The 26939-nt window shown below is 43.4% G+C and overlaps 1 protein-coding gene and 1 long non-coding RNA gene across 6 annotated transcripts in view; one reads left to right on the top strand and one right to left on the bottom strand.

Annotated features, from left to right (window-relative positions):
* The window catches only part of LOC139103462 (synaptogenesis protein syg-1), a 256134-nt gene that overhangs the window by 163454 nt on the left and 65741 nt on the right, over positions 1 to 26939 (top strand). For all 4 annotated transcript variants that reach the window (XM_070658153.1, XM_070658155.1, XM_070658154.1 and 1 more), the window contains one exon: positions 21266 to 21395. In XM_070658153.1, the coding sequence (XP_070514254.1) occupies positions 21266 to 21395 (130 nt within the window). The remainder of the gene's footprint in view (positions 1 to 21265; positions 21396 to 26939) is intronic.
* The window catches only part of LOC139103465 (uncharacterized), a 62447-nt gene that overhangs the window by 32950 nt on the left and 2558 nt on the right, over positions 1 to 26939 (bottom strand). For both annotated transcript variants that reach the window (XR_011545896.1, XR_011545895.1), the window contains exon 2: positions 26842 to 26885. This is a non-coding gene — a long non-coding RNA (uncharacterized lncRNA). The remainder of the gene's footprint in view (positions 1 to 26841; positions 26886 to 26939) is intronic.

Raw genomic sequence — 26939 nt, 5'->3', positions numbered from 1 at the left:
GTTGAAAATTCCTGCGTTACTTCCTTCTATACTGATCCGTTTGTCATTTATGTAATTACGTAACGTTACCCAAGCAAATTGCAAAATACGTATTTTTAACAATAGATACCGTTGTCATCGATAAGCACTATCTTACATAATTAAAAATATCGTTTATATGAGATTAATTAATGACATAATTTTTTGCGAATATCCGTGGACGAATGATTGTAATAGAATTTCGTATCTTGCGTGGAGAACGCTTCGCCGAATGAACGGGGAAAGTGCACCGATACCGACGTAGAGAGAAGCGACGTCTTCCTCAAAAGAAAAACGGGATTTTTCTAAGAGCAACGGAAATGGAACGCCTACGATGCCCATTATAATGTCGAATCCAGGAGCAGCAGGTTATCGTAGGTATCTGTCTGAAAAGGAGGACGGAACTGTCTAGGCTGAGGGTAGAACTACAAGGTAGGGGAGAGAACGTCGAGTTTTAAAGCCGCCATTCTATCCAGCTTCTGAGCGTCGGCTGATATATCTCCAGAATGTTTCTTTAGCGGCTCCTTCGCGCGGTATTATCGAGCTTTCTCTGGAAGATATCGGAGCGTACGATGTTGAAATCCTCCTTGACACCGCGTTTCTCACGCCGCGAAACCGTCCGCGTTCCTCGCTGGCCACGTACAAAACGAAACGAAATTACCAAAACGGAAATAGCAGCGACGGGTGGTACGAGCGCGCGGGGCGTCATGGGCGCAGCATCCATAATGTATCCCGCGCCGATCTCGATACGCTGACTATTCGTCATTCGGTCGTGGCGTAATGGTTATCGTCGACGCCGGTAATCGGTAATCCGTGTTCCCATTAACCTCCACTGCTCGAACGGGATTACACACCAACTGCTATATTAACAATCGTATTCTCAGGAGTACGAGCTATCTCGTATCTATTTGCTTTTCATCTTGCGCCCGATTCCGCAATTCGCGAAAGATTTCCCGCTCGCAAAAAGGAAATTCCGAATGTCGGAGTGCATCCGCGATCGGAAATTATTTGCTGCGTGGCAAACAAAAAGGTGAAGAGATATACACTTTTTCTTTCTTTCTTTTTTTCTCCTTCGAACATATGCCGTTCCTGTTGAATAATACGATTACGCTGATATATCTTGGTGACGTTTTATCGTCATTTTATTATCCCGCAGAAATTCATATTTGCGATACAGCTATTGGCTTTTAGTGTTTTCTGCCTCGCGGTATTTTTCTCCCCCTCTCCCTCAATCGTACTCGTGGTTATACAAGTATATAGAGCTCACCCTCATCTATTTGGAAAGCCTCGTACCGGGATCTACTAGGATTCTCCGCTGCTATCCGCAGGCGATTCGAGAAGAAACAGACGGTGGAGGGTGGAAGTACGTTCGCGATGTATCGCCTCGGTATAATGGCCGTTGGTGCCTTCAGAGCCCTCTTTCAACCACTAGAAGGCTCCCTCCTTTGTGTCACCCCGCGTTGAAGTGTGGTACACTTCTCCGACCTATCTACCTACCTACCCCTCTTTCGCCCCATCCGCCGGCTCCTCTTCTTCTTCGACCTGGAGGCGAATTTGTGAGCTTAACTCAAACGGAAGCCCGCTCTTTAGATCATTTCAACGCGTTCCTATGTTTTCGCTTCGCTTGATGTACAGTCGAAAAGCTCGCCTTCCCCCCTCTCGCCCCCTTCATCCCCTCGGCATCTGTTTCCCCGACTTCCTGTTTAGATGCGGTGACTCAAGTCGGGTGTAGCCATTCCGATTTTGTTTCCCGTCAACTCCACGTCGACGACTCGCGCTACCGGAATGTTATTCACGCTTTATTTCTCTCTTACTCATTTTCGCTGCCAGCGTAATAATGAATATTTCTCAAAATGAATCGCTGCGTGGGACTAGAAATACAAATACAATTTCTTCGATGGCATTACCTGCGGAGTAGCGAAATAATCGAGATAATTTTACGAAATTCTGGAAATAATACTCCGAGATTTATAACCGTTGCATTTACCGTGTTCTTTACACGTTTTGTTTCTCAAGATAACCTGATTTCCCGGAGTAAACCTGGCAAGCTTAATTGATCGTTCTCTGTAATAGCGAAGCCGGCGAGTTACATTACTTTTTATTAATGCGCATAAAGACTGTAATAGACGCTTAAAAACGATATATTATCTGACTAAAATGAAAGACGGCAGGTTCGCGATGATATCGCGAGAAAAAAAAAGATAAAAGCCACCAGTGCGAGGTATAAGAATAATGCTTGCAACAAGTTTCGTAGATATCCACGCGGCCGTGGATCGATCACGAGAAGCTAAATAATCGGCAACGCCAGTGAGCGGTGACTGGATTTTACGTTAAAGAGCCAAGAATTCCCACGGTGGACGCGAACAGACGAAATCTGTACTTTCGTCCTGTAATTTGGGATTTACGAGCCTTGGCCGTCGGCCAGCACGAGTAAGGTATCCGGTTACACCGACGTTGGCACCGCCGTACAGCCTGCCGACTTTGTTCCGCCGCGATGTTACCTTTCTTTTTCTGTCGCGCGCGCGCGAGGATACGAAATTATCGGGGTATCAAGTCGGACCACGCTTTTGCGGTCGCTCCTTTAATTCTGCCCTGTCGGTCCCCTTTTTACGATCTTGTAACACGGAGCCGCCGCTGAAAGCTCGGAGCACTCCTATTTCGGCTCGCGTTCGCTCGTTGTTCGACCACCGACGGTGAATCAAAACAAGTCGTACGTTCTTATTAAAACGGACGCGGAAACATTCGCATGTCGTGCAGCTCGCTCATCCTTTCTGCCCCTCCTCCCCTCCTCGCTTACCACGCTGCATTCCGCCCGTTATCATAATAATTCCGCGGAAAAATGATAACGCCGCGCGTTTCAGCTGTAGCACGAAGGATGCGATTAACCCAATGGAGGAAGACTTATGACTTTTCTTGTCGGTGCATTTCGCGCGCGCGGCGGATGCACGGGCGCCGCTCGTGATAAATGACTCCGACACGTGAGCCCGTCTGAGTATGAAAGTGGTCTCCCTCTTGATCGATTCAATGTTTATTCCGCGCCGTTTTATTGCGCCGTCCGCGGAGCCCCCGCGACACGGAAATTCCATTCGTCAAAATACAATGCGTTCTCGCGTCGCGCGCAGATACGTCGACGCTTTGTCGATTTAATTCGATCTTGACGGCGGAATTTGAATGCGCCCCGGAAGCTACGCTTCCTGCGTTTTAGCCGGTTCATCCGGTGGCGCGTGCTCGCGTCGTCCTCGCAAGGGATGAAGCTCGATCCACTCGCGCGGCGTATACACCGCGGATCTCGGTGATCGGTCGCGGGAGCACACTCGAAATCGAAGATCGAGACATCAGCCTGAAGGGACGTGAGGGAGGGAGGAAGAAGAGAAGTACGGAAAACAATGGGTGATCTCACCTACGGGATCGTGGCAGCGCATACTCGGGCGGGAAACTGCGTACTTGACGCGTACTGTGCATCCTCAGCGATGTACGGTGATCCTCCGCGAGAACGTCTTCAGAAAGTCAATAAGTTCTCCCCCAAGACGAAACCGCAGGAGGAATCGATCAACGTTCCACCCACCCTCTGTCTTTGCGAGAGTCTATCCCGTCGGTTCGTTGTCCCAGGTTCGAGCGTGCCACCCCGCCGAGTCTTCCGCTCTTGCTTCTCCACCCTGTCCGCCCTTCACCCTCCGTCACTTCGGCGCGCTTCTACCATCGACGTCGCCTCAATAGATGAGCAGACACGAGTCTCTTTCGAGAAACGTTGTACGTACCGTGCCCGGGATCCTGTTCTCAAGACCCATCAAGAGTCTATTCCGACGTTCTCGGATTGCGATTGAGGAGTACGCGAATCTCAGACAACGAAAAATCACCGTTTCCTTCAGGAAAAATAATTAAATGGCACGGGACTTCATCTTGGAACAAACCTGAATAGAATTATCGCTTTTTTTTTTTTTTTTTATGCTGACGAGAGATATATCGCCGGCTCGTTTTCGACTGACGAGTGGTTCACGACTGAAAGAAAGTAAACTCGCGATTATCGGATAAAACCGCATTAACCTGTTTTTGCGAGATTCTCCTTAGGAAGAAATCATTGATGCGCCAGATTTCGTTCGATATTATTACGCTATCATTAAGCCATTATGAAATATCAAGAAGCGTTAAAAAAAATTGTAAAATCCGCGATAAGTACTCGCTCTTTTATGAAATTTTCCGCAATGCAATCGTAATTCCATGCGATCGATGCGGCGCTATCGCCTCGAACCTTACTCAATATATACGGCAATCGAAAAATAAAAGCACGCCGCGCGTTTCGAGAAGAAAAAAGATATAGAGGAACGATAAATGAAAGTAAGACGAACTGAATTCCTCTGTCTGCGGCGCGCCACGGTGAAGGTACGTAAGAAAGATTCCCGCCTCTTATTTTTCATCCCGGGCGACCTTTTCCATCTACCTATGGGGGCCCTTGACGGACTTGTCCGGCCCCGCGAAGGTACTTCAACTCCAATTTCACCCTTCTCGTCGGCCGTGAATGAACGCGCGAATACCTCCCTGACGTCTGACAGGATCCTAGAACGAATCCAGCCATCCGTTAGAAACTTAATCAAAACTACCTAGACTTTGGATGCAGTTTCAGCGTGCCCGATGTGATGAACGTCGCGGTAGTTTTCACGTCGTTCTCGTAATTAGCAATCTGTTATTCCGACCTATACACCATTATAACTACCGCCCTTCTCCCTCGCGCGCGCGCGCGAAAACTTTCCTGAATTACGAGGTGACATTTTTACGCGCTCGATAAGCCGGCCGTCGCCGAAACATATTCACGAAAGCGAATGTATAATTGCACTTACACAGATTCAAAGTTAAAAACTTTCATGAGCGGTATATTTACTGCTGTTTGTTATTTTATCGTATCGTTCTCTCTTTTTTCCCCTTTTTTCATTTTTTTTTCTATTTTTTTTTTTTTGTTATATTATTTCCACGCTTTTATTCCTTTTATTCTTTTTTCTTTCTCTCTCTTTTTCTCTTTCTTCGTTCCTATTTCTATCATGTGGATTGTTTCTAATTCCGCACGAGCGTTCTATGTTCCTGGCACACTGTCACCAATCGAGAACAGCTACGAAGTCAGAGTTGCGGCTGGTCACTTGGTTCCTCTGAACGTAGAAGGAAACCTCCAGGATATAACTTTCAGAGGTCATTTAACGATCGCCGTGCCATGCCATGCTTTCCATACGAGCTTTGATCATCGTTTGCGAGGTTATTGCGGTGACTCGGCACGTTCTACCATATATCGGGAGCGCATCTTGTATTCGCGATGCCTTCCACACTTTCGTTATACAAAGGCACTAGTATGGTTCGAGCTTGAGAAAGGAATGCGATGGTGCATTCGTCTCTGGTTATTTGCATTTCGTGCAGAAATAATGAAATAAAAAGAAAGAAAAAAAAAAAACAACGAGAAAAACGCGAGACGCGCAAAAAGAAGAAATTAAAATCAAAACAAAATTACAGTTCAAACATAAAATCGTACGAGTTATAAAAGAGAAAAGACCGAGCTACTCCTTATATATTTTATAGCGCAATACGTAATCGAGTTTTTGCAAAATTGTCGAACAAATTAATCGCGTACACAGAGAACTTTAATGACGTCGAGTTTCGTCGCCCAAGCGAACAATACTAGGGCGCATTTCGAGAGGCAGCGATGATAATTATTTTCCGCTGGCCGGGTGAAATAGTCTGCCCTGTTACCACTCGAAGTTGGAATTCGGCACTTTCCCGTGCCCCTTTGCCCATTGCCGCGTGAATAGGCGCTTCCGCCGGGAAACAAAGCAAGCTGCCGAGGAGCAGCGCGCACGGCCGGCTAAAGCGAAAGGTTAAAGGTAGACGCGGAGTAAACACGGGGAATGCGCTTGCCAGGTAGTAATTCCATTCGGGATGCGGCGGCGATAACGTCGCGACGCGCGAGCTGCGCGGTCTCTGTTTGTTTACCGGGATCATCGCCCGAAGCGTCTCGCTCTGCCGTTTGAGAGACGCAGCCTTTCCGCCGTCGCGTTTTTATGCGCTCGGCCGCCCTCGGCGGCAGCCACCGGCGTTTCGCCGTCTCTGATAATCCCCTTACGTGAGAAAAATGAGCGACGAGCAATCCGCGACAGATTTCACATCTTGGCGCTCGACGACCCTATCCCGCCTCGCGCCGCTGGCCGACGAAATTAAGAGATGCGATTCTTCCTCTACGGGGGGAGGAGAAAAAAAAATTGCGCGTTAATACTCTGTACTTCGGGCAAGCTGCAAATGCGTCTGGCTTTCTAGTAATTGCGTCATTGCACGCGCGAAAGTCCCGGGCTATTGTTCGGCTATTCTCGATTCTTCGCAAAATGCACTTGCATAATGGTTCATCCACTCGAAAAGCACGTTGGAAAGTTGAAAGAAGAGAAGAGGAGAGAAACGAGGCGAAAGATATGCTAAGAGAACCCCGGGCACGAATACAGGACCGATGCCCGACTTTTTTTTTTTTTTTTTTTTTTTTTTACGGCAGGAAAAATTTGCATCGCGACTTGCCGGGACAGTTCGCAGCAGCGAAAAGAATAACAAGAATAGTTTTCTTTCATTTGCGTGTCCTTTTTTTGTGGCCTCGGCACAAGTGGCGTTCAGATCGATTTGTTCAGCTGTCACCCTTTTTTCTATATTCAACGATGAAATATAAAAAGTAGGAATGAGGTGAAACGTGTCGATGTAGCTCAACGCGTTTATGAAGTTGATAAACGCGCGAAGCTGCCGATAATCCAGAAATTTTACAATACGATACGCGCAGCGCCAGACTTCTTTTTTTCCGCCCATTCTGCTCGTTTATATCGGAACTATTTTCGCCTTTTTAGCGACCATTTCGAAAAAAATCGATTTCTTTTATTTCTAATTTATGCGATGACTATATCATCGTTCTTGAATTGAACGGCATATAACGCAGAGCACTCGTTAAGACTTTTATGATATATCGATTATCTCATTTTCCCGTAATCCAAATATAATCCAAAGTCTCCCATGGATTTTCCACGAAGAAAGGATGATGTAATAAGAAAAAAAAAAAAGCGGTAGACTTTAAAGAGCGAGGCAATAAGTATTCCAAGTGGATGAAGAGAAGAGTAGAAGATGCGATAAAAAAAAGAAGGAAAAAAAGGTAGAAAGAGAAAAGAAAAAGGGAAGCGTGCAGAGTGGTACGCGAATGAGAGACGGTACATGGAAATGATATTATTCGCGGAAATCCTCGTAGCCGTCCGCTCGAAACCGCGAGAGAAGCATGATTCCGCCCGATGGCGGCGAGTGGCTCTTAGTTTCATTCCGCCGCTACGTGTACCACGCGAAAGATGATCCGCGAAGGGAGGAAAGCCCCCAGTGAAACGGATGGATAAGGGAAGTATTTATTATATAACCAAACCGCGCGCCCTGCGGGAAGGACGTCACGTAGCGGCAAGTTATTGTTTCCGGCGGTCCAGCAGTTTTTTACCCGCGTGACGAGAATTCTTGGCCGGAGGACATTCGCATATTAGAATTCGCGAGAGGGCCGAGCCACATGCCCCAAATATTCCCCGTACATCGTAAATCGATCCGTCCGATAGCCGGAATAGCGAGCCACCGATATCTAATCTTGCAGATGACTCAAGTAACATGTTAACCTGAGGGGGCTATTTTTCGCGTCGTCCTAATTGAAACACTTTTGCCGAAGCTACGTGCAATTAATTCGCAATTAATGATTTTTTTCTCCTTCTTTCTTTTTATATCAGACTATTCCAGTAAGTTTTCCACGAATCTTTTTTTAGTTGCGTTCAAAACAATAGCTATAGTATTAAATTAATTTCGAGAACGTATCAAAATTTTATTTTGAAGTGATATTTTTAAAATCTAATGTCGAAAAGGCGCGAGTGTATTGTTTAAAATGTCATCGCAAATATCAGGAATATTTGTACGCCAGTTGTTCCAAAAATATGTAAAGCCACATTTGTAATTTGATTTGCTCGCAAGTGACGGCAGTGCAGCATATTTTGACGTAATAACTCGATTTGTTTTGACAGCAATGTTATTTTAAAGTTTGATTCTTGTTGCTATTTTGAAATAATTCTAAACTGTTTCCATTACGCATCAAAGTTTAACTGACTTATTTTCAACAATGCATACTGTCTAACTGGGAACACAATAGTCCCCGGCGGCAACATCAGATAAATAAACGGTACTAATAAAGCAGTTCACTTTTTCTCGGTGTGTGAACTTTTTTGTTCGAAAACCGAGCCTGTAAACCGATAATTTTCTTCACGTACAGAAATCGTTAAAAAATAATATTCAACCACGCGTGTAATTCGAATGTTTAACACATTTTACCTCAACACTGTCAAACGTATATATGTATACAGTATGTATATTAAAGTATCTGCACTATATATGTATATTAAGAACGCGTGCATAACAAATATATCAGTTGGGACGGAGTAATTACTCGCGGATAATTACTCGAAGAACGCAAAGTGCGCCAAGTACGTGGAAATTGTGGAATATCACGCCATATAGAATTTGTTAGCTTTCGGGAAACTACTCTGATTTCTAGCGCATGCCATGTTATAGACAAGACAATTTTTTTTTTTTACTTTGGCAACTTTCTTCTCCCTTCCTTCCTTCTTGTCTTACTTTCTCTCGTTCTTGTCACCCGCATATACAACTTCCTAACACCGACGGTGGGTTTCGTGCATCAGTGGAGGTGAAAAGGGAGAGAGCCGAGACACGAACGGGGTGAAAGAGAGAATGAAAAGCGATCGACGAGGGTAATTAATTTTCACGAAGGCAGGGTCGCGCTGAGAGCGGTCTTCGTCCCTCAAGAGAATTATCGTCTAAGTGCTGATAGTTCGGAAAGTTCGACGTGCTTCAAACTTCCGTACGGCCGTACGTCGCCCCGCCTGCATAAGGGCCAATCATCTCCCGAAATGCATTCACCTGATAAAAGCGCCGTCGCCGATCCGTAATCCAAGCTCGACGGTATTTTAATGCCTTGTTGCGTGTAAAACGCGCGTGTCGGAATAAATTGTAACGATCTAACGCCCGCGATCACTTCGCACATCTGTTAATAATAAATCGCCGAGAGCAAAGCTTGCACTTTGACGACGAAAAGCAGTTTTTGGGCGTGACCCGAAAAAAGAAATCAGCGCACTTCCCGGGCGTGCACTCGACAGTAATTATCTCAGCCGACGTTCGCGCCGTCTGTCATGCAACTCTAATCGCTTTCGGAAATGCCGTTTTCACTTTGAAGCGGCTTTGAAACGCCTTCCCCCTTGTCCTTGGCAAAACTTTTTGAGTGCTCCGTGTGCCTCGCCGTGAATATCGTGCACGCCGGAGAACTTGAGCTCCGAAACGCCTCGAAACTAACCGCAAGACGTTTCGCATCCCTTCCCCGCCCGTCGCGGGAAAGTGCACGTCGCTCTTATTGAGAGTTTCCACAGCGATCTAATGTGTCGCAACAGCTATATGACGCGACATCTAAAGGGGCGAATGCAGGTGTGGCTGATGCAGCTGCGCTACGTTCGCGTGCCCAAACTCTCCTCGTTTCATGCACATCCTTTTTTACGCGCCGTTATTTTTCCACGACGAGGGAAACGCGCCGGGAAAATATTACTATTAAAAGCCCGAATTTATAAGTAAATGTTGCCGCGCCTCCTCTCTCTCTCTCTCTCTCATTATCGATACCTATTATGCAAATAATAATGATTATCATTGTTATTATTATTATCATTACTATCATTAACGTGTTTAATTTGCGCTATAACAAAAGCTGTAAAACCGAAGTTCCCGGGGCGTGCAAACGAATTAATGCGTGCCTTAATTAAATCTAGCGTATCCGGGCGGGTATATCTCTAACGTGACCGCGCGACTGCGATCGACTGCTTTAATTAGTAAATTAATAAAATTGAAATGTGCGTACATAGAGCACGTCCCTCGCCGGGGACGTCGAATTTTATAACATCGCTGCACAATAGATATTGTTCCGCATGGCGGATCAAATAAGCTCTGAAAAGCTGCCAAATTAAACATTAAACTTCCGTCGTGGTGGAGTAGCAAAATATTTTCGGATACGGATCATTAACGCGAGCGGATCAGGAACGTTCGGCCATCATTACAATTATTAAACCAACACGCAGCAATCACTTATTAATTTGCGCATTAGCTGGGTAATGCATTTGGACACACATAATGCATCTTTCAGCAACATTTTTATCTCTAATTAACGCATATAGTTTATGTCCGAATTATATAACGCTCTGCGTTTACATATTATACCACGCGCGAAGATAATTGACTGCCCAGTGAAACGAAGTAATTATAATAATATGGCGCGCTATTTACGCACGCTCTTGCTTTTCATTTAAAAATACATCAAATTTTTTTTTTTATATATTTTTTTTTTTATTGAATTTAAAATAATCGCGGCGTAAAGCCACTTCGGTTTCTAGTTACGCTTTAGGTACATTTGGTGCCGCAAGTACGATCTGGTTTAATACTCCCATATCCCCTGCCCAACTCGTCCACTTAATGCAATCGCGAAATTAAGAGTTAAACGAGTGAGACGTAATTGATTTAAATCCAATATCAAGAGCGAATTTGATTTATTGCCTGTTACGTTCCAGGTCAGACGGTTCTGCCAATAAATTGCACGAAACTATTACATGGCGTTTTCCACCGTAAACAACCTGGTCCGTATCGCCGTGTCCGCGTATTCGCAAGAATACGTTCCTCCTTTTTTTTTTTCTTCTTCTTTTTCCTTTATTGCCGACGCGGAATCGCGACGGATATATATACCTTCGCCGATACGTACCGAATCGAATGAACCAACCGGGCGCCACGAGCTAGATGTGCGCAGACGTTGTACATCACTCACAAACGGCCTTTAAAATTGGCAAGCCGGTCTTCCGCCCCGCGGTAACCCTGATGGCTTCGGTGAACGACTATAGGAAAGGCATTTGTATGCAGAGGACATACGGCGCAGGACGTTCCCTCGGGCGAGATCGTTCTACAGTTACGACCTGGCACCTTCCGCCTGCTCTCTCTCTCTCTTTCTCTCTCACCTCCGCTCTTTTTATTCATCATCCTCCCTCACCTACGGCATTTCTCTTTCGAGCCGTCGAGAGTCAACTCCGATTTGGCTCATAAGTAACTGCCGAACGAAAAATCGCGCCGAGGTATATCGCGGATGCCGCTGATCGCCGAGGAACCGTTCGTAGCCGTTGGCGAATCGCTCGATATTCCCCATTACTTCCGTTTACGAGCTAAGGGGGGAGGCTAAAATAACCCGGGAAAATGTTTTAGAGATATTTTTCGTAACATTTCTTAAACATCGCGGAAAGGGAGATAGCGTAAAATAGCATCGTTACGCCCAGCCCTGCGTCTTCAATATTTAATTCGACGCTGTCGAGGAATTCAGGCTGGAGGGATAACCGTGTTGCGTGCCGCTGTTTGAGAAAAAAAAAAAGAAAAAAAAAAGAAGTGACGAGTCAGTTTTGTAAGAAGTTGATCAAATTTTAATTACTTCGTCGTTATCCACCCCTGCGCGACCACCTTGCGAGAAACGTTAATGAGACCTTTAACGACCCCATTAACGGCCCTTCGGCTTTAACGGAGGAAAATCTCCGGAACCTAAGAGAATACTCGTGAACAAGGGGAGAACGGAAAAAGTGCGAGTACGTGCAACAGCCGGTATTTCGTACCAGACAAAGGACTGAATATACGTGAGGGTGGTGAGAAGAGCGGAAAGCAGATTTTCTCACCGTCGGCGATAAAAGAAGCGCCGTGAACGATAAAGAACTTCGTTACTCATTAGAGGGCAAATTTACGTTTGACAAAGTCCGCCATGCAAATAATGAAAGGGGCAAAGGTAAAAATGTAACGGTGGATTGAGCTTACTCCGTGAATTTTGATTGCGAGATGTTTACGATAAACTTCGGAACACGCCTGCAATTATCTGTGCTAATTGCTGCGCTATTCGTCCTTGCAATTAAAAACCTGTCGATACACTTTATTAAGTTACGTTACAAAATACTTAATTTCCAGTCTAGAAATTGACTTAATCATAATTGATTTCAACGCTTTTCACGATTTCCCTTTTTTTACTCTGCAACCGTTATACGTTCCCGTTGTACGAATTTCGTTCTTTCGTTTCTGTTATTCTTATTTTTATAATTTTATTTAAAGCCATCTTCTTAGCATTTACATCGCTTTTGCATTTTCAGTCGACAATTATTAATGCTTAAAAAGCCGAGTATCTGGAGTAGTTGTAAAAAATAGAGTGCTTTATTAAGTGCATTCGTTCTTTTCTCTTTTCGCGCTAAAACAAAAGCATTACGCTCGAAATCGTATTGCCTTGTCTATCCTGAAAGCATCCGGAGTCCCTCGGGTATTTTCTAGTATCTTCGTCTTTATCTTTACGAGTAAGCTTATCGGCGGTGAATCGAGTATGAATCTCCCGTAAACTCATTCGGAGGACCTCCCGATCCATTGTCCTCCTTGAAAAATGCGAATAGAAACCAGATTGACACACTCAATCAACGTTCAATCTCTACACGCACTTCCATCGGGACTTTTGTCCAGTTTATTACGTATTCGGCAAAATATTTAACAACAATTTCAAATGTAATAATTGAATCTAGATTTTTAAAAAGATTTATATCAATACTTTTTACATTTTGTTTTAAATACGTACGTTTTTTTTTTTTTTAATAAAATAATATCAATATTTTATTTACGATTGAAAAATATATCGCGTACATAATAATGGCTACGATTATTTTACCTTGATTGGCTTGTCATTCAGCGCATTCTTACGCCGTTGCTGTTTTACCGTGTTTGCTTTCTATTAGCAAAATGTTGACGAAACGGTGCGGCGTCCTTTGTTTCTTGGGGGAGACGCGTGTAATTTACGCAAATCACAGGTCAGTGTTTGGCACGCGCGAAAACAAGTACACGATAGTTTGTGATACCGCAAGTTCCGTAGGCTTTTGCATAGCGGATCAACGAGTAACGGGTGTATTCTGCACGCCGCTTTCTCCATCACATTTCCCTCGAGTAAACTCGACGCGTAAACGACAAGGTTGGTCGAAATTGCCCAAGCTGTCTTTGATGTCGAGTAGCAAGCCAGCGAAATAAAAGAAATAAAACTAGCTATCGCGCACGGTCGTATTGTACCTTCTCTGCGAAACAGCTCAAAATATATCGCGAGATGATCGAAATAAAATAATTAATCTGCCAAGTTATTACAGATTTATAAAAGTGGAAGAGTATAGAGGTGTAGGAAAGGGCCGAGTTATTTTTCGACGAATTTTAAAATAATTAATAAGCTCTTTATAAATAGACTTTCTAAGATTAATCATTTTATCGTAACGCTTTTAAACCTGAACGTTATTCGGCTTGATAACAGTCGGGTATTACGAGATCAAGTGCGCCCATCAATTTATGTGAGATATATGATCGCGCGCCTGCCTACCTTTGTCTTCTCTTCTCTCCTTCGTTTCGCGTTTTCCTTCGACGGTATCCGGAGCTACTGCCGACCGAGAGCGGCTAAACGTTACGCTTTGAAGTGGAGCACCGAGCGAAAGGAAATCAGATTGCAAAAAGCATGACGCTGAATATATACTTGATCGCTCGTATGAAATCGCCACCGTGTCTTCAGATGTCTGAACGAAGACAAATGTTTCGCGTTTCACAATTTTACGATAATCGACGCGAGTAATGGACTCCGCTTATCGAACGTGAATAATTTCGTTATTTCATACTCAATCTCGTGCAGCTTTGCGGAGCTTTATTTAACGTAAATTAAAGGATATTCACTTTCGATACGAAATAATTGTTGTTACTTTGTGAAATTGATTAACGGCCGAAAGGGACATTTGTATCCCAATGTACTAATGCATTGCGGTCTATAGAGAAGGAAGCGATAAATTTCGTAAAATAATTTGTCTTCCGCAGGGAGTACCGCGTTTCTCTGTCCGCAAAAAATCCCTCGCGAAGGATACTTCGTGTTCCCACGATGAGAACGACAACGAGAGCCACGCGGTACGAATGGAAAAAAGTTCCCAATGGAATCGTGGAATTACGGTTATGATGATATTGGCGAAAGTTTTGGGGGAAATCGGGGCACCGTCTTGTGGCCAGCCGTTGTCACAGCTGCGAAAACCCTAAAACTCGACGATATTGCACGCTCGGAACAACGGTATATATTTTTGCCCGACCGCGTTCAGACACACACACACACGTACATACGCGCGTGCGAGTCAATATTTTCAATTTTATTGTTCGAATACGCTGAGATGGTTTGATCATATGAAACTTGATCAGAAGAAAATACTCTTTTCTTTTTTTTTCTTGCGCGATACGTGACACACGTGACGCTTGTCCCCGACAATTTGACACGCAGAGGGGTTGCTCGAGCAATTAATCTCGATTAAACGAATTACTTGCGGCTCACTTGTCGCCGCGTCGTCCGAACGCGAAGAAGTTATAGAAATACTTAAGGTAATTGGAACAAAAATAACAAGCGGTCACTAACATGACGAAATTTTCGGGTTTTAAAATTAGACGAACTTTATATCCGAATTGTGATTGCGAGGCGTCTTGCTCTCCGAAATTAATTTTAAATTGCAAACCGTGAGCCGCGACGCTGACGTATTCACGATTATTAAAGATACCGCGAAATCCTCGTATTTATTTTCCTTAATCCTCGTTTTCGCTCAGCGGTGATCTTTCCCCACCGATCCGCCTTAGAATCGCCCAAGAGAGTAAATTGATTTCTACGAGGTGTGGCCGGAGCGCAGAAACGATAGCTTCCAGCTAACCGCAGGTTTCCGTGGAACGGCCGTGGGGCACGGTCAGCTGAGGGGTAAAGGGCAAACTAAGCAAAGTTGTACGGCTTCTCGACACTGTCTGACCCGCGGATTATCGGCTTAGCCGGATAGCCCCCGTTTGGGTTATTTCTGCGCGCGGTAAGGGCTTGCCGAGACGAGGGTAGCCGTAACACTGATTTCCGGCCTCTAGCTTCGGCAGCGCGCGGTCACCGCATTCCTGTATTCCTTATCGGCGGGACATTCGCGTATCTCGCTCCTTCCGCTAACGTAAAGACTGCGAAATATGCTATCACGCTAATCAGTTAAGCAAGATAAATTAGTAGCCGTGAAATATCTAAGGAAATTGTACAAGGTATTAAAGTGACTTTATCATTAGGCTCGATCGTATTTCAATTGTGCACACAAAGCTCCATTTATACGCGATAATACTTTTTTTCTTTTCTTCTTTTTTTTTCTTTTTTTATTGTATTTTTCGTTAACAATAAAAGGTGGTTAATATTATGCAAGACTCAAAATTAATTTTTTTTATTTGAAAATCTGTTCTCGGTTTGGCAAATTATTTCGCGATCGACATTTACATCGCGAGATAATAATGATAGTCCGTGATTTGATAATTATCACGAGTTGCGAGTTATACGCACATATCGATCGTCGGCTCACAAATAGCTCTTAATTTGCGTTGTTGCTGCTTTAATGCTTTGGAAACTATCGTGTAAATTGAGAGAGACCCTTGTAAATTAACGCTTCGAATACATTACGGCTGCAGAACGTAACATAACATAACATAACACGCGGGACCCGGTTTCGCAGATAAACTTATTGGACTTCAATCAGTAGGGCTTATCAAATTTTGAGTTATTTTCTCGTCGCGATTTCGATGTAGGTCGGCGAGAGACTTTCATACGGATAAAAGATTTTTCCCCCGCGCACGAAGGAACTCTCTATCCGTTCGCCATCGATCTCGTCCATTCGGATTTTGGCAACCTTTCTTTGTTACTCATTTCCCGTCGAGGGCACACGAAACTTGTGTAAACTCTCGCCGCCGCCGTGTGCCAGGTACATAAAAACCGCACTGTCGATTCAGCAGCATTTCATAAAGAGCGGCTTTTCCGCTGCGTCAACGGTATCACTTTCCTCCCCGACGGGGGCCATGTTACATAGTAAATATCTATGCTGGCGGTGCACACTTTTCCGACGTAAATTCTTTGAAAAAAATCGTCACTTTGACATAATACATGTACGCGATACCACCTATTGGCAGTAGGAATGTTGTGCAATACGTGGCCGCTCGATATCTTTCTTGCAGTCGTATACTTTGCACAAAAAAAAAAAATTAAAATTACCTGAAAGCTATATATCCGAGTGGAAATTGATTTCAATTCTAGAAATGTAACGTTCAAAGCGTCTACGTACTAAACAATTATTGCTCTCTAATAACGAGCTAGAAAAGTTAGATATCTAAACGTTTTTCGCAGCGTACTAGTCTACTGCACGTGTTGATCTATCTCAACGCGATCTATCTCGACTGTCGAATTCGCTAGGATAACCGGTTCCTGCCGACCGCCGCGATAGAGTGAGTAGGTGCGTGTGTTGATATCTGGCCAGCACCTTGCGCTCGAAGTTCGCAAGGTGGAGGACGCGCGGGCAGCGGACAGCAAGAACCGGTTTGCCCGGCGAATTCGGCAGTCGACCGCCGCGGTAGTGTAAGTACGTGCGTGTGTTTACATCTGGCCGGCAGGTCCTCGCATTCCAAGTTCGCGAGGTGGAAGACACGGGGGCAGCGGACAGCAAGAACCGGTTTGCCCGGCGATTTCGGCAGTCGAGCGTGCGTTAGCTAGGTCAGGACGCGTAGTACAGCATGCGGCAAAAAACTTTTAGATATCTATTTAGATACATGGTCCGCGCCGGACAGTGACTAGACGACCGATACCGTAATAATTTGCACATCAATGCTCTGTATTGCATATTCCGACCGAATGATTAAAAACACATTTCATGCAGATACAAAAATAATTTTTTATTCCGCGCGGCTTGCTCGGATCCGCGCGATTACATCTTGGATGACGTGATTCATGGCTACCGAAATTTAATCATCGGTGCTGCGACTTTGAAAACTTCGCGAGCTAGTTTGCCGCGCGCGGTGTATTAAATTTTCGAAATTGGATCCCCGCGGAGGGGGGAAAAAAAAAAGAGAAAAAAAGAAGAAACTATCTCACGCGCGAGAGACGGGTGGTATCACGTACGCAATGTTATTCTTTCTCGTCGAGGCGGAAATTTACTCCAACATGCCGACAACGTGTGCGGAACGAAAATTTTGTTTTTCATCGAGGTAGAAGCCCAATTTCGAATCAGTTTCCGAAAAGATAGAACGTTTCGATATAAAGGTCGATCGTAAAGAAAACAACGAGATCGCTCCTCGCAATAAGTATTAATTTTAATACCGCGAAATGATTTTGAAGCGAAATGCAGAATGCAAAAGCCCGCTCTTTTTCTCTCGTCGGGATAACGATGCAACTTTCGCGAAATCTCCGCGGACACATTGTTCGCCCGCCGTTGAAAAAATCATCAATGAAACGCGAAACCCGTGGAAGAATTCCCGCTCGCGTACCAGCGAATGGGATTGCACCAGTTTCGCTATTCACGCTCCCGCGTTGTCCCCTTTTTTTCGAAAGTATGTCAAATAGGCAGACGGACGCGTCACAGGAGCTCTCGTTTTTTTTTTTTTTTTTTCTTCTCTTTTTTTTAAACGCTTTTCAGTGCGATTCGCGGCTGTCGCGCGCCGTTTGCCCCCGGCAAGGCAACAGAGGGAAGATCACGCGTGGCACGGGGGACAAGGTGTACGACGGGGACGACAGGGGCGATCCACAGTTGCCTGCTACCCTTCAGGACACATAATGCACCGCGGGTAGCCCAAGGGAAATTTAGCGGACGCCGTGAAAACCGTTGTTTTGTACGCTTATACCGGCGTACACGCGAGACCGAATCCTACGTACGTATGTGTGAATACGTACAGTATAAGGGGGACAGGTGGAGGATAAGCAGAGGGGAGAAAGTAAAAAGCATTTCCGCTCCCGGCGCCGGATAACACCGTTAACGTTAACTCTATGAGGAGACACAAGAAAAATGGAAGAGCGCGCGGTAAAGATGTCTGTGGGGCGCGGACTTTTCCCGTGTCCAAGTATAAATGTATAATACGCGGAGAAGAAAAAAAAAAAAAAGAGAGAGAGAGAGAGAAGAAGAGGGTAGCTCACGCGCGCGGGCGGAGCCGTACCACTTCGGTTACCTGCAAATTTAATTAGCGTTTCTGTTCGCGGGATCCGTTGACCCCGACACAGCGGGATTACTCCATCGCCTAATGATCCGGATGAGACGGGTTTGTACACGCGCGGCATATTTCGCGACGTTGTCCCGCGAGGTCGGTTAACAGAAATTTTGAATACGGCTTTGATTTAATCAGGAAAACCAATGCCGCCGACGCGGCATGTAAAATCCTATCGCGACGAATATCCCCGGACTCTGTGTACCTTTGTATCGCGAATTCGCCAAAGGATTCGGCGTCTATCGGCGCGAGCCGGCTTAAAATCCACAGAGTGAAATTTCAATGCACTTTTTTTCTATACCGGATACTGCCCTTGATTCGAAGCTAGGAAGAATCCCATATGGTGTGACTACAGGTAGTGTCAAGCTGCATGTTGGTTTAAGCGATTTATTTGCAGCTGGACCGGCTAGAACATTTCGGTTTACATTTCGGTTTACATTTCGACGTGAAAAATTTTCGCGACCATCGCAATCGTCTCCTTCTCTTATTTGAGATTGAGTTACGAGCCTATGATTTTATTATTAATGGTCTCGACGCTTCAATAGAGTTAGTGGAGAGCACCTAATTAGATTATCATTTTTATTAACGCTGATTTTTTATACGTACCAATATTTAAATTTCTTTTGATAAAAGTTCTTGATTGAGATATTGTTTGGAAAAATTCTTCTTATTGAAAATCTTTAAGGTATGCGTAATTTTATCCGCGTATTACTAATTTTTTCCTACGCACTTCTTGTGCATAATCGTACTGTGATTTAAGAATATTACGGTTTAATTAAAAAATTATTTTTGTTAAAATTTTGAAAAATATGAATCCTGCCAAATCGGTGAGGCGCGTTAAAATTAATACACATCAAGTGACCCGAAATTTTGATAGTCAAATTTAATTAACTGTTATCACTCCGCGTCAATGTTATGCAAGAGGTACATTATCATAATGAAAATATATAGCAGGGAACGACGTAATTACAAAATGTATGCCTCCTCTTCTCTTACAATTGCAAATATAATTGATTAAATATTAATTAAAACCAATGCCCTGTCTTGTAACAACATTCTCGCCGATCTCGCCAATTTAAATTCAGACGTATCATCGTCAGCCGTGGGATACTCGAATAAACGGTAAAATAGACGTCGGCGAGCCTTTCCATTTGTTCATCCGCGTAAACTCGTTTCTCCGTTCTGCGAGACTGAAGCGACCAGCTCTTGGACGGTAAATTAGGGACTGCATAATATATTCCCTCCCGTGACGGCGGCACAGAGTGAAAATTCTGCTTAAAAATTCAAAACTTGGAACGAGAGACCTAATATGCGCGCCGCGCGAACTATCGCTCATGGGGCTGAAAATGTAAGGAAGAGAAATGACTCTTATGACAGAAACTCAGAAATTGGACGAGGTAAGATAAAGGTTTCGCCAAGTTTGATAATGGAATGCCCGCCACTTTTGTTTCGCATATCGCATTGTTCTTAGCAAATGAAGGAAGACGTGTAACTCTTTTGCGAAAATAAATGTTATTTTAATCTTTTAAAATATAAAAAAAAAAAAAACTGCTCTCCACTTTTAAATGTCACGAGATATTTTTAGTGGAAAATTTTAAAATTATTCAGTTTTCAGTAAAGTAATAATTTTCGTTCATGTTATACATGTAATGTATTATAGTCACTTCTACATGTTACAATTTCTAAAAAATAATAAAAGATTCACTATATTAACTATATAAATATCGCAATTAAAAAAATTGGAATAAAATGTTTAAAAAGTAAACAAAAATCAAATTTATTTTTGAGGCATATTTTAGCTAAAGCATATTTATTTCCTAGCAATTCGCGCAACTGTTATTCTACAAAAACTTCAGTAATATTTTTAGTTCAGTATCCACAGTGATGTTTTACAAAATCAATAACTCTCAAAAAAAAAAAAGAAAAAAAAATGGATCAATAATATCCGGTTGAATTCATCGCTGCTTATTTTATTCACCGTCTCTGTCTGGAATTTAAATAAAACTTTGAATAAGTTTGATCAATCGTAGAACGTTTGGGGACCTCAACGAGTCTCTTTGTTTGACGTTCAATTCGAAAACTGAGAGCCGAAAAATTTAAAAAAATCTGAATCGCCAGAGAGAGAAAAAGAGAGAGAGAGAGAGAGAGTAATCGGGAGGAGAGGAGAGGGCACGTACGAATCCACGTTTCCCCTACGGTCGACAGACTGGAAAGGAAATCCATTCGCTATTCGCTCAGTTTTAATACGCTCGGACAACCGGCATATATACATCCGTTTCCGTTTTCCGGCGCGCTGCTCGGCCGGCCGCTCGCGTTGTCCTCCCTGGTATTCTCTTCCGTCGCCCATCTCCTCCGCAAATACTCTCGCCGATCCTTCAATACCCTGAACCCGTACCGAATGCCCAGGATGGTGCCCGGTGGAAACAGCGTTTTCTGGAGCGCGAAATTGTGACGTGACCTTTCTCCATTCTGCATAAGGCCGATATCTTTCTCTGGATTTATTTTTTTTTTCTTTCCCCGTTTCATCTCGGGCGCATTCAGTCACCCGTTTTAGGATACGCGAGGACTAGTAGTCGCAGACGACCGCTATTAAAAATAGAATCGAGCGACTGACTGAATAATCGATCTTCTAAAATTCTAAGATACATATCTGCGTAGTAGTACGTCGCGTAACGCGAAGGCATTAATGCGAGAGGATAATTTAGAAAATTACCGGAGCTGATGTACGCTGTGTGCACGGGGACGATAATAACGATAATACACGACGGTTTCTTGGTAAAGAACGGGGGCTCTCTATGAAACGCCATCACCTTCCGTGTCGCACCTGCGTCAGTCAGCCCTATTATTTGTAAGTAAAACGGATTTCCTACGTCGCGGAAATGACCGCTCAGAATTATCGGCGACGCAGCGTAAGGCTGGTAACAACGCGAATCTTATTAAACATGAAGCTCATTGTGTCGCGACGATGCGATCGCTCGGCATCAAATTAACCGTCGTACGTTTCATTAAAGAAAAACCATTTCATTTTATTCCCGCTGACGTTTATCTTTCAATCAATGTATATTTCGTATTGTTACAGGGCCGCCATTATCTGCGAGAGCGGTCCTTGGTGGAACGGCCGAACTGCCGTGCGACACTCGTCCACCTCACAGTAACGATTCTGCTATCTTGGTCGTCTGGTACAAGAGTGACGTCATTCCAATTTACAGGTAAGCTCTTAAGCTTGTCTTTTTACGATTCTTAGGTAAAACTTTCCGGAAGTACTAACGTACATCGCATGCGAGAAGCCGTTGAAATAAAAAGACGCGCGTGAGAGACCGTAGTATTTCTAAATTACGCCGCTGGATAATTTAGTAATGTTAGAACAATAATAAGTTTGCAATCGATGAATTTATATTACTGTCAGCGAATTCTTTGAGAACGTTCCTCAAGACTCTGGGAGTCTATTATAATATTGAAATATATTGTATTAATATAGTTAGGATTTTATATGTGGATAAAATGGTCTCTCAGATGACATTTTTAAAAATAATTTAATTATAATTATTAATATTTAATTTAATTTTGCGCGTTGTTAAAATGTCAGCTGTATCATGTATCGTGCATTTTATGTTATCTCCTAAAACGTATAACGTGTAATTTTATTTAAGGATTTAATGTGTGAAAATTAATAAGAGAGAGAAAAGGGAACGGAGGAGGACCCGATGTTTTATTCAGTAGCGTAATGATTAATTATTACTTTCTATCGACTCACTCGTCTACTTTTATCACTCGTCCTTTTTTTTTTCTCCGTCCGTATCGGGGTTAAATTACCATTATTGTGGGATCGTGTAAAAAGTCAATATTCTAAATGTATAATATACTTCCGAGCGAGAGGCATAGCGCAATTGTCAAATATCGTAACGAGCTGGACGTGTCGTCGAGTACCGTCGCGTTTTATTTATTGCGTGATGGATAATTATTCCTTCCCGTCGGCTCATTCGCCTACTTTTATCACTTATCTTATCTTCCCCGTTCCGTATCGGAGTTAACTTACTATTGCAATACGGCCGTATAAAAAGCAAGCGCTCTGGATATACAACGTGACCCGCGCTCGTTAAATGTCACGATAAGGGCAACGATAGGAAGAAGTCCCGGGCGAGGTTGGTCCACGTAAGCGATATTCACGCGTGCGGTCACCGTATTCGCGTGTAGAGGAGCGAAGCCGAGGCCTCGCTTTCGTGTGCTGGGTTGGATGTCGATTTTTCGATGGCAGCACCCGATACCGGCGGCGGCGAGTCAGTCGCTTTGGCGAAAATGTGAGCTCGCCCGTGCACGAATCCGGCGGGACAAAAAATATACAAACTAAGGGTGGCTAAGGACCAGGGTGACTTTCATATTTACGACCTCTCCGTAAATATTCCACCGGTCGGATTATTATTGCGGGCACATTATATACGAGGGTGTGCGCAACCGAAACAAGTTATAAATTTCGAATTGTAAGTCCGCTATTTATTAAAAAATAAAAAAATAAAAAAACATTAAGTTGAAATATTTTTCCTTCGATATTTTTTTTCTCTTCGAGATCTATGAAAATAATTAACGCACCCGAAAAGCCATCATCCTAATAGCAAAGTAAATTCCTCGCAATCGCATGAAAATGCAATTAAACGCAGTTCCGCGAAATATAATCAAGCATCTCAAACATCAACTCCGGCATCGGTGTAATTAACTCTACGTTAGCATAAAACAAATAGTAACTGAGTTACGATTCGGTTATACTGGGACTTCCTAAACTTTCCGTGAGTCGATTACGAAAGCTTCGGATCTAAATGTCTCTTGCTTCTTTGATATTATATAAACTGAATTTAAACATAAATATATAATGAAGTAAATATAAAGTGCGCGTTCGAAAACGCACGCCACTCCCGGAGACGACTACTCGAGTACCAGTTTGAGGGCCATTTCGTCGGACGAAAATGCTGCAAATATTATTCTTCGATCGCTCAAAGAAAAGCACGCGGGTGAAAGCCGAGCTACTAAAAGATTGCTCGTTGGTACGTCGAAGTTGGATAAAATCGCCAGATCACAATTCACAACGCGGAATTGAAAGTCCGAATGAAAAAGCGATGGACTGTTTGTTACATTTTCCTCGATACGTCAACCGCAATCAAATCAGCAGGCGTGCTCACTCGTCAGATAGATTTCTATGTTCCGTCGTCGACACGCAATTCTCTGTCTATCGTTCATGCAAGGTTGCTGACAAGACGAACGCTCCTACCTACGTCAATTCCATTCATTTTCGCGCAGTGTTTTCTTACGCTTAAAACGGGAGAAATACTTTGCATTTGAAATAAGAGAAATATAGAAATGTGAATTTCACACATTTTTCATAGCGGCGTATCAAAAAACCTCAAAGGCTAAAAATCTGTTTTCTTTGTCTAAAAACTTAATTAATTTAAATGAGCGAGCTTCACAGAATTAAAATATTGAATGTAAAATGTGAAACGTTATATATTCTTGCACATTTAAATTTCAATGTGACGATGATAAATAAGAATAGTTATTAGAAAGCACGTATTTGAATAGAAAGGATTTACTCTGTATTTACAAAAAAAAAAAAAAAAGTAAAAAAAAAAAAAAATGAAAAATCGAGCTGTATTTGATTAAAAATTGTTGAACGAAATGTCTGTCAGAGGTGATAGGATGAAGAGCTTTAACTGCAAAGTTCAGCTTGCGAATCGCCGTGGCGGAAACCACGAGTGGTGTTGTAAATACTAGGTTCCACGTATACATCCGCGGATTAGTCGGTAGGGCATATACATACAAATTAGATCTTGGAATCTACTGTTTGCAGTGTCAAGAGTGGTTGACTCTCTCAGGTAACCGTTTTCAAACCAACAATTAGAGTCCATAGTTGCAGTTGCTTGTTCTAGATTCAATGTCGCTTCGTTGTGCAGACAGAGTTTTGCACTTTCTGTTTGCCGTGTCTAAGTCCGAAAGGGGTCACGGAAAACGCCGGGGTTCACCGATATACGCGCTGATGACCCGCGCGGGGTGTTATTGCGTCATTAATCGGCCATTCCCCCCGGTCGTATACGTTAATTTGTAGGCCGCTGAAAGACGCCGGGATCTTAATTCAATTAAACGCGTTTCGAAGTGCCGGGAAGATCGCTACGCTCTTTTCATTACGATAATGCAAACGTCGCTATCAACTAATGGAGAGCGAGCTCGGGGGCGGCCAGTGGGAATTACAATGCGCATAAAGCGTAAGTAAACATCGATGTACTTCCACCGTTAACTCCGGCGACAATCGTAAACCGTTCGTATCCGTCATCTACGTTCTCCGCGCGCGGCTGCGCTGATGCACTTGATGAATTCTATCGAGCCACTTGCCTCGAGTGTGTCGTCTCCTGCGGAATTGCTATTGCCTCGCTAAAACGCAGCCGTGAGATAATGGAATCGCGCGCGTTACGTAAAGGAGAAAGGGCGATACCGCGTGCGTGGAAGGCGCGGGACGTTCCGGAATTTCGCGAGATAATAGTGTATCTTGCGCCCGGAGGCGCGATTTAAGGGAAGTCGCTTTGTCAAACGCCGGTCATTTTTCACGACCGCGGTACGTACGTTATTCGTCACGTAACCGATTTTCTGTCCAACAGCTTTCGCCCGGCATTGAAAACGTCACGAGGATCCGCCTCGTAAATCACCCTAGATTGTAAAATTGACGCAAGTCGATAAATATATATCCGGACGATGACATTGTACGTCTCCGTATGTCGTATCGATCGCACGTTTCGAAAAGAAGAAGAAGAAGAAGAAGAAGAAGCGGGTCGTCGAAAGAGAGACATGTGAGATCGTTGTATATACGCATTCATCGCTTACGCGTTTAGTTGAAGGTAAATGTCGTCTGTAAATTTAATGCTAATCCACCTTCGTCGACATCGAATCCGACTGCACGCATTTGAGAAATAGAAATCAGAATGGCGTTCCGCATTAAGCGCAGAAACATAAAAACGATAAATGTCCCTTGCTTTTATTACGGATCGATTGACCTGAGGGAGAGCGAGCGCGGGCGGGAGTAAAATTTTAGCTAGATTTTAACTAGATTTTAACTAGATGTTAACTAGGATACCAAACGAGCGTGTCAACGGGTAATATCTTCCTGCCCTGGTTAATGCATTTCAGTCTCGAAAATTGCTCTGTATTAGCTATTATCGGCTTTATTCATGGATACGTAATTTGCCAGTCACTTTACTTCAGACAGGCCGACAAATCGATACGCCGATAAGGATTGCCAGATAAGTTTAATTAAAACGATATTAACGGAAAGTCGATACAACTGTACGCCGTGCCGCAGGCATAAACATTAATCTTCAAAATCTCGATGCCGCTTTTATATCTCTCGACAAGGTGAGGGCGCCTAGCATTGCCGCGCGTGAATCGCTTAAACGAATCGTTACCAATTAAAGATACATTACACGCGTGTAACGAATATTAGAAGCAATCAATTTCGTAACGTTGCTATCGTTACTGTTCCAATTATGTCGTTTGATAACTGCGACTTTTCCCCGAGTCACCGTTCAATGACGTCGAAAGGCTTGAAATCTGTTCGCATAAAGTTAGCTTATAGCGACCGCGACCACATTACGCGTTACATTTACATTACACGCGACCGCACAATTCTGTTTTGCAACCCACAAACTTTTAAAGCACCTTGTTATAGCGCCGCTTTGGCGCAGTTAATATATATTTCAACGTTATTTTAATGTTATTAAAATGCCTGAAAACCGCAAAAGCCATGCAGCCTCTAAAAACTTTTCATCTTTTATACGGGTACTTTACCTCATCTGATTAAAGTCTTTTTGTTGAAAAATATAATTTCGAATTTTTAACTCTCAATCGCGAGAATAGATATAAAGGTGCGAATGGAGAAGGGCTGCTTATCGATCGTCGCGCAACTTTGATTTAACAACGTTGAGGAATTATTATCTCGCATCGCACCGTAAATCTCTTATTTTTCCGGTGTACCTATCGTTAGTGCGAACACGTGTTGTATCTCAATTTCTGATATTGCAACCTCATTTCACGACGGCCATTTCGCTACAGTCAGCCGGCTCTTTGTTGTATTTTCGTTGCCGTGCCATTCTCTCTGTGAAGTCACGAAATGTCATAAACGAATTCAATTTGAAGTTGAATTGGCGTACGCGAGCGTTTTCATTAACGTCAAATCTCTCCTACATGCGCACGACGTTCGTGCACGAGCGTGTGGCGATCGTTGCATTTTGCGTTATTACGAGACGCGCTTCGTTATGTATCTAGTAATCACAGCTAGTATCAACTTGCCTGCTTTAAGAGTGTTGAAATCGACGTCGATATAAAGTCGCGCTGCGCAATTGAGCCGCTGACCGATGGACCGAAATCCCATGTTTTACTTTTTAATTATTATATCAACGTTAATTTATCGAATTAAAATGCCTACAGAATTTTGTTCAGTTTTGTACTATTTTTCCAGTCACTTGAAATAATTCGCAAGAAGCTCAGTTTCGTTTTTTATAAACATTAGAACAAACCATGTCCCAATTCCTACGCGTCATTATAATTGAGTTATCTATCGACGACGCGTTATCGGGTCAAGAGATTCAATTACTAACTACATAAAAGAATCATGCGACTTACCAATCTGCATGAGCAACAGCGGAGTTGTAAAATTCTGCCGGTGACTGTAACATAAAATTAAACAATATTAATATAGACATGTCAGTTAATTAATGAGA

This window comes from Cardiocondyla obscurior, linkage group LG06, assembly GCF_019399895.1.
Source record: "Cardiocondyla obscurior isolate alpha-2009 linkage group LG06, Cobs3.1, whole genome shotgun sequence".
NCBI classification, from domain to species: domain Eukaryota; kingdom Metazoa; phylum Arthropoda; class Insecta; order Hymenoptera; family Formicidae; genus Cardiocondyla; species Cardiocondyla obscurior.
Note: the sequence above shows the minus strand (reverse complement) of the source record. Positions and strands in the feature narration are given on the sequence as shown.